This window comes from Bubalus kerabau, chromosome 4 (assembly GCF_029407905.1).
Source record: "Bubalus kerabau isolate K-KA32 ecotype Philippines breed swamp buffalo chromosome 4, PCC_UOA_SB_1v2, whole genome shotgun sequence".
In the NCBI taxonomy this organism is placed as follows: domain Eukaryota; kingdom Metazoa; phylum Chordata; class Mammalia; order Artiodactyla; family Bovidae; genus Bubalus; species Bubalus kerabau.
Genome location: NC_073627.1, coordinates 167788454 through 167796507, shown reverse-complemented (window position 1 = coordinate 167796507; position 8054 = coordinate 167788454). Strand labels below are relative to the sequence as shown.

Here is an 8054-nt window from a genome sequence, read left to right as displayed (position 1 = left end):
GTTCAAAATGTTTAGCATGTTTTCAAAGGCCCCTCCCAGTCTAACCCTGAATTACTTCTTCTGAATCCTCCCTGAGAAATTTTTGCCCCTGTACTTCAGCCACAGGTCATGTCTCCCCCTGCCCATGACAAATGATTCTCTGTCCAGCTTCTTTGCTTTATTCGTACTTTTCTTCTTCTGCCGATGGCTGTTGATCTTTTATCTACTGGATAAATTTTAATTGAAATCTCACTTTTGAAGTTCAATTTCTTCCATTGTTCTTCTAGAGTGTCTCATGCTTACTTTAGCTATCACACTTAACCTCAGGTGATGAACTCAGAAAACCATGACCTTGACCCACCAGTGACCCATCCATCCTACTGCACAAGCCCAATATGCTGCCCAGGGAATCTGTTTTTTGTGTATCCATCCTTTTGTCCTTGCCCTAGTCTTAGCCAATCCTTCCAGCTCTAATCAGGAATTTGTCCCAGGCTTTTTGTCTTTGCTTGATTCTGAGAATTCCTTTTACCACCAATTTGATACCTGACCTTCATTCAGTCACAGCAACTGCTCAGGTCCTTTTCAGAAGCCTCCGGTTTCTTCCTGTCTTCTCTGTACTTGTGACTTCTCTTTCCCACTTTCAGCTGTCCCATTATGTCTCTGTATTGACAGTTGGAATAAACCCCATTACAAACCTGTCTCTCAGACTGGGAACAGGGAATATTTTTAATGTCTTTATTTCCGCATAATTGTGAACTCCCTGAGTGAAAGGAAGATGATGTATCTTTGTGTCTCCATTTCCTAGTTTAGAGCTTGCCCTGAGTAGGTGCCAGGATGACGTGTTTATGAGGTGAAGGATCATCAGATTATGGAGGCTCTTCATCAGCTGTGCTAAAGCGAGAACCTAACACAAAGACATTTATGGTGCTCACATAATTGAATTGTTTGGAATCTAATATTCTCTCTAAGAGGTGGGCAAGTACAGCAAAGCTCCATTATTATGATGCATGGGATATTTGGGGGGCAATTGTCAGGGCGTGTTTCTGTGAGAAGAACCTCCCACATTCTAGACATGGGGCTGAATGCTATGATGATTTAAAAATAAAACCTATGAGGGTTATATGCTCACAATCTTAGAGGGTAGACAAGAAATACCTATAAAAGAGATTAGAAAGCAAACTATTTCCAGAGAAGGCTACTGATCATAGAACCTGGGAGCTGGGAGGAAGGAAAGAAGATAGGGGTCTGGGAGGAAGTGGGATCAGAATTGAATTTTAGTTCATCACCAGCCTCACTACAATGTGCTTCTCCAAGGCAAAATATGTGTCATATATATTTACATCTACAGTGTCTCCTTGCACACTTCCAGCTAATTCTCTTTTGAAGAGTCTGGCACATATTTGGGTTATCACAAATATTGGATGCACATTCATTGAAAGGCTAGAGAATCAAGCTCAGAGGATGGATGAAAACCGTGGAGAACTGGCACTAGGAACAACCTTGGAAACAGTCTCCTTTGACCTCCACTACGGGCATCCCTGGTCCTGGACACTTTTGTTCTTTGTCTCTGGATTATCAGTGTTCCTCCTTCCTTTGTAATAGTTTCCCAAATTGCCCTGCATCTTAGCATCACTCCCCTGGGAGCATCCAGAGTTCCAGCGGAGGACATCCCTATTTTTTGATTGACTAGGCCAAGATTAGTCACAGGCTGCTGTCTCAGCATATGGGGAAGGCAGATGAGAAGAGGTGTTGGTTCCATAGTATGGAAATCAGTTCCTCCCTGTTCCTACAAGGAGAGTGATTCCCTTTTCTACCCTCTTCTCCTGTATAGGAAGGGCATACAGGTGCTGCTTAGTAAATGATGATAAATGTTCAACCAGGAATGATGAGTTATGAACTTAGGCTTTTGGACAAACAAGTAAAATTTCTCATTCTGCCAGTTGACCGTGGGCTGCACCCACAGAAAATGTGTAGAAGTGGGTAATTAGACTCTCCCATCTTCACCAGGGCTCTGACAGTTTTTTACCTACTCTTAAAAGAATGATCCATGAAACTTGTCTGGATCTTTTTCAGATATGAAAACTAAATCCAGCTTTCTCCTCTTTGCCTGAACACCTGTGATGTGTATTGTACAACCACAGAGATACCTTTGTAGCAGGAGAAGGTTTCCATACGGGCGAAACACACACATGGGAAACAAGTGAAATAGCCAACGTTGAGTGGGCAAGACAGTTGAAATTTGGCTTCATGACCACCCCACACCTTCTGAATCATTGGAAGAGTCAGCTTCTAGTGGTAACAGACCTGGGAAGCTGGTTACATCGCCATATAATGTGCCTTTTGTGTGGGATTAAACATTTTTTTCATGTTAATGCTTACGCCATGTTTTCTTTGGAATTCAGACTCAGCCTCATGTCTCAGATGAAGCAAACCACTTTCAAAGATTGGGAAATGTATTATTTTTCTGGAAGCTGATCAGTTTGTGCAAAGATTAATTAATGAACACATCACCAATTTCGAATTTTTCTAATTATGAATACTCTGAACAGGACTATACGTCTATTAATTTTGCATACTGGTTCACATAGTAAGGTTGGCTTATTTTGTAGTCACACTCGTATAGAGTCCCACTAATCATATCTTATGGACATCTATTTTCTTCTCATGATGAAGCTCTGAGGCAGATGAAGAAGTGCTATCCTATTTTACAGTGAAAAAGCTAAGGCTCATAGATAGAAGCTGAAGCATTTGTTAAGGTTGTTTAGTTAATTAGGGACAGGTTTTGGTCTACAGTACATCCTGGATTTCTTATCTTTTTTTTTTTTTTTTTTTTTTTTTTATATAATTCATTTAATTATTTATTATTGGGGGCATTCTTTTTTCCTTTAATAAAAAGAATAGCAATGATATATATGGTATTGGAAGAAAATTAAGAGCTTCTATAAAACACTGTGAAAAGAAATTTCAATTATCACTAAATATGCCAAGTTTTAGTTTAAATGCAAAAGAAGCTAGTCAGTAGACTTAACAAACTCTAAGTAGAGCCATTTCCCTTTGAACCAATGATTTGCAATACTTCCTAGATAATTCTTCAGAAAAGTCTTTCTACAGATTAACTAAACAGTTTAGAACATGAAGACACAGGTACAGAACAGAACATGAACAGGTCACCCAACATAACTGGTCTCCATGGTTACTACAATGCAGTCCACAGGAGCAGGTGGTGAAGGAAACCAATACAATTCAGTGATGTAGAGTTGTCAGAAACCTAGATCATGACACTCTTTTTCTATTACCTGATGGTTAGTTGTTTAGCTAGATGCAATGGAAATAAAACTGAAAGAAATCCAAAAAGGAAATAAAAAATGAAAGCTTTGCCTCAACATTTTTTACTTCCGGTGAAGTCAAATGGTTTCCACCACTGAGCAAACTGCAGTGCTTTCTTCCTCTGATCTTCAAAGCTTTCTCGCATCCCTTTCCTCCAAACTCTTGGTTCTATATCCAGCATGCCACCAATGATTTCCTTTCCAAAGTAATGTGGGAATTTGTGCTGATCTTCAATGACATGGGCAAACCCTCCCTGGAGGCCAAAATCCACAGAGAAGTAAGGTAAGCCTTTGGGTACAGACTTTCTGATGTCTTTTGAAGACAGATCAATCAATTTCTTGTTTATAGACCATTCTTCATCAGATTCCATTATGGCTTTCTTAAAATAGATAGGAGCCATATCACCCACTTCCTTTGGGAGAGGAATACATTCATAAACCATATGGTACTGTTTCTTCATGTTCATATTCGTTTCTAAAAAGATACAGTCCAATCCTTTCTCTTCAAACATTTTCACCAACGATTTTCTAAACATCTGAATTTCCTCCCAGATGTCTTCATCCAATAAGGTAGCTGCCCTATGGTGCTGCAAAGGGACTATCAAGCAGTGCCCTTCAGTAAGAGATCGTATATTGGGTAAACATAAATAAACCTTAACACCTATTGCAACAATAAGGTGCTTGGGAAACTGAGAACTGTCAAAACAATAAAGACATTTTTCCATTTGTGCAACAAGACTCCGGTGCTCAGCAATAGCTTTTTTCCTCTGATTCTCTTCTTCTTCACCAAAACGTTCTCTCTCAGCTGCTTTGGAGACAAACATGTCATCCAGAGTGTAATAATCTCCATCTGTTTTTCCCATAAACTTAGATGTCATTCTCATAAAAAGTTTGTTGTGACTTTCTGCTGTTCCCATCTTTTCATTCTTGACTAAATCATTTAGGCTTAAGTTATCATCATCATGAAAGTATCTGACCCTTTCTTTTTCCTCATGAGTTGAAACATTCTGTCTTTTCCTTCTTCCTTCTTGTTTTCCTGGTGTGTTTACAGGCCAGACTCTTCCGGAATGATCTGTTCTAACAAGGATCACTTCTTCCTGATCTTCATCCTCTACCCTAGATTTTTTTGATGACATCTGTGTTACAGTGTCTTGGAATTTATTTGCCTTATCAAGTTGGGCTTTAAGTTGTTCAGCTAATTCCATATTTCCCATCATCTCTGCCTTGATAATTTTGGCTCCTAACTTGTTCTTCTCATCAACACTCAAGACGTGGATAGACTCATCCCCTGGACTACTTCTGGCAAGCGAAGATTTTGTGTCCTGTAGATGTTCTTTTGTCACATAGTCATCTCTCAAGCCTTCCTCCTGTGACTTTTCTCTCACGTCTTCTGAAACGTATCCATGGTCAACACTATGACTGGTTTCTAATGGCTTTTGATTTGAATGTTTCCTGTCTCCCCTCCCAAATCGACTCCAGCATGATAAACTTTCTTCACTGTTCTCTGTGGATTTTTGAAAACCACAATGCACAGAATCTTGAGGGACTACTGCTGAAGATGAACTAGATGGTTCAAAATTTCTGTGCTTGCTATGAAATGATACTTCTTCATCATCAGAGGGTCTTAAGAATTTAGCTCTTAAATTTACATGAGAAGAAAATTCTTGATTTTTCCTTGGACTGGGTTCTCTTCTATATGTTTCTGAAAACACAGATCTACCATCTTTTACATCACCACTAAACTTATCTTTAGTGATACTGTTGTGAAGAAAAAGAAGAAAAAAGACAAGCATTCAAAAAAAGTAAAGAAAGAGAAGAAAAAAAAGAGCAAGAAACAAAAGTGTGAAAAAAATGAGTCAACCGACAGTTCATCAAGCTCTGAAGATGAGTGGGTTGAGGCTGTTCCCCTCCAGACTCCTGGCAAGGAAAAGGCATGGAAGATTAAAGATGAAAAGTTAGAAAAAGAAGATAATCAGATTATTCAGAGGGATGAATGGATGACTGTTGATTTTATGTCTGTTAAAACTGTGTCGTCATCGTCACTCAAAGCTGAAAAGGAAGCTGCAAGGAGAACACAGCAAGAGAAAACCCAGGCACTTGAACAGTCCAGACTGCTGGAAAGAGAATTGAATCCATACTGGAAGGATGGTGGGACAGGTCTTCCACCAGAAGACTGTAATGTATCATCAGTCACTAAAGAAGATGGTGGTTTAAGCTGGCTAAGGAAGTCTTATCAAAGAATGAAAGAACAAGCTGAGAAACAAAATAGAAATTTTGAGGACATTGTAGCTGAAAGATACGGGTCAATGGAAGTATTTCAGTTGAAATTAAAAGAAGCTGGATTTCTTATCTTCAGGTCCACTACTTTTATAACATAATAAAGCCAAAATGAAGGAACTGGCCAATAAATGTCATTACATGTTTACAAGGACTTAGTGATATCTTTTAACAAAAGATGCTTTCTTGATCAATCTTTTCAATAGTTATAAAACACATAGACTGGTATATTTTGACAGAAATGTTACTGGATAGCTTTACTTCTCTTTGATGCGAAATGGAATTGGTCACATCAAAGAGTTTTCATAATCACAGGGATGTAGTGAGAAAGAATCTGGCTTTATCTTGTTCTACTTTGGAGGAAGCAGAGAAATGTTGGTGATCCTAGCCCCAGGGATGTGAAATGAGTTTGGGAGGCCCTAAACCACAAACTTTCAGAGAAGGCGATGGCACCCCACTCCAGTACTCTTGCCTGGAAAATCCCATGGACGGAGAAGCCTGGTAGGCTGCAGTCCATGGGGTCGCTAGAGTCAGACAGGACTGAGCAACTTCACTTTCACTTTTCACTTTCTTGCACTGCAGAAGGAAATGGCAACCCACTCCAGTGTTCTTGCCTGGAGAATCCCAGGGACGGGAAGCGTGGTGGGCTGCCATCTATGGGGTCGCACAGAGTCGGACACGACTGAAGCGACTTAGCAGCAGCAGCAAACCACAAACTTTACCTGTACTAAAATATGAAATTGCACAGTTAAAAATGAAATAATATAGACACCTTGTTAATGTAAGTCACAAGGTTATTCTGTTGCTCTTGAGAAAATAAGAAATGTTAATCCCTGGGGTTAATTAATCTATGGGTTGGTAATAAATACAAGTGTACACTGTATTGTGATCAAGATAGGTAACAAATATTTAACAATTGCTTGTGACAACTTTTAAATTTGTTCTTATAATTAAATATTAAATAAAATACACAATACATATATGCAGTAGTCATTACCACTTGTCGGCCACCTGTTATTATCAGCATTTATGAATTTAAAGAAATGGTTTTCCTGTGATTACTAGATGCTTGTGTGATATTGACTGAAGTGACTCTCTGAAAGCTACAATCAGTTGAACCTTACCTATGAACATGAAAACTATGTAAAACTAAACTTAAAAGAAATATCCCTAAATATTTTATGTAAAGAGAAACCCTACTTTGTGTGGAAATATTCAAATTATTACAGAAATATGAATGCCTACTTTCTTTCTTTAAAATTTCATCTCTTTTTCTTTAGTTCAGTTCAGTTCAGTCGCTCAGTTGTGTCTGAGTCTTTGCGACCCCATGAATTGCAGCACACCAGGCCTCCCTGTCCATCACCAACTCCCAGAGTTCACCCAAACTCATGTCCGTCGAGTCAGTGATGCCATCCAGCTATCTCATCCTCTGTCGTCCCCTTCTCCTCCTGCCCCCAATCCCTCCCAGCATCAGGGTCTTTTCCAATGAGTCAACTCTTTGCATGAGGTGGCCAAGGTATTGGAGTTTCAGCTTCAGCATCAGTCCTTCCAATGAACACCCAGGACTGATCTCCTTTAGGATGGAATGGTTGGACCTCCTTGCAGTCCAAGGGACTCTCAAGAGTCTTCTCCAACACCACAGTTCAAAAGCATCAATTCTTCGGTGCTCAGCTTTCTTCACAGTCCAACTCTCACATCCATACATGACCACAGGAAAAACCATAGCCTTGACCAGACGGACCTTTGTTGGCAAAATAATGTCTATGCTTTTCAATATGCTGTCTAGGTTGGTTATAACTTTCCTTCCAAGGAGTAAGCGACTTTTAATTTCATGGCTACAGTCACATCTGCAGTGGTTTTGGATCCCCCAAAAATAAAGTCTGACACTGTTTCCACTGTTTCCCCATCTATGTCCTATGAAGTGATGGGACCGGATGCCATGATCTTCATTTTCTGAATGTTGAGCTTTAAGCCAACTTTTTCACTCCACTTTCACTTTCATCAAGAGGCCTTTGAGCTCCTCTTCACTTTCTGCCATAAGGGTGGTGTCATCTGCATATCTGAGGTTATTGATATTTCTCCTGGAAATCTTGATTCCAGCTTGTGCTTCTTCCAGTCCAGCATTTCTCATGATGTACTCTGCATAGAAGTTAAGTAAGCAGGGTGACAATATACAGCCTTGACATACTCCTTTTCCTATTTGGAACCAGTCTGTTGTTCCATTTCCGGTTCTAACTGTTGCTTCCTGACCTGCATATAGGATTCTCAAGAGGCAGGTCAGGTGGTCTGGTATTCCCATCTCTTTCAGAATTGTCCACAGTTTATTGTGATCCACACAGTCAAAGGCTTTGGCATAGTCAATCAAGCAGAAATAAATGTTTTTCTGGAACTCTCTTGTTTTTTCCATGATCCAGCAGATGTTGGCAATTTGGTCTCTGGTTCCTCTGCCTTTTCTAAAACCAGCTTGAACAT

At 39.7% G+C, this 8054-nt stretch overlaps 1 protein-coding gene across 1 annotated transcript in view; it reads right to left on the bottom strand.

The window, feature by feature from the left end:
* Positions 1-2822: 2822 nt before the first annotated feature.
* Positions 2823-8054, bottom strand: part of LOC129651056 (CWF19-like protein 2) — an 82164-nt gene continuing 76932 nt past the window's right edge. Inside the window, exon 2 of the mRNA XM_055579781.1 lies at positions 2823-5063. Coding sequence (XP_055435756.1) covers positions 3359-5063 — 1705 coding nt within the window. The 3' untranslated portion in view covers positions 2823-3358. The remainder of the gene's footprint in view (positions 5064-8054) is intronic.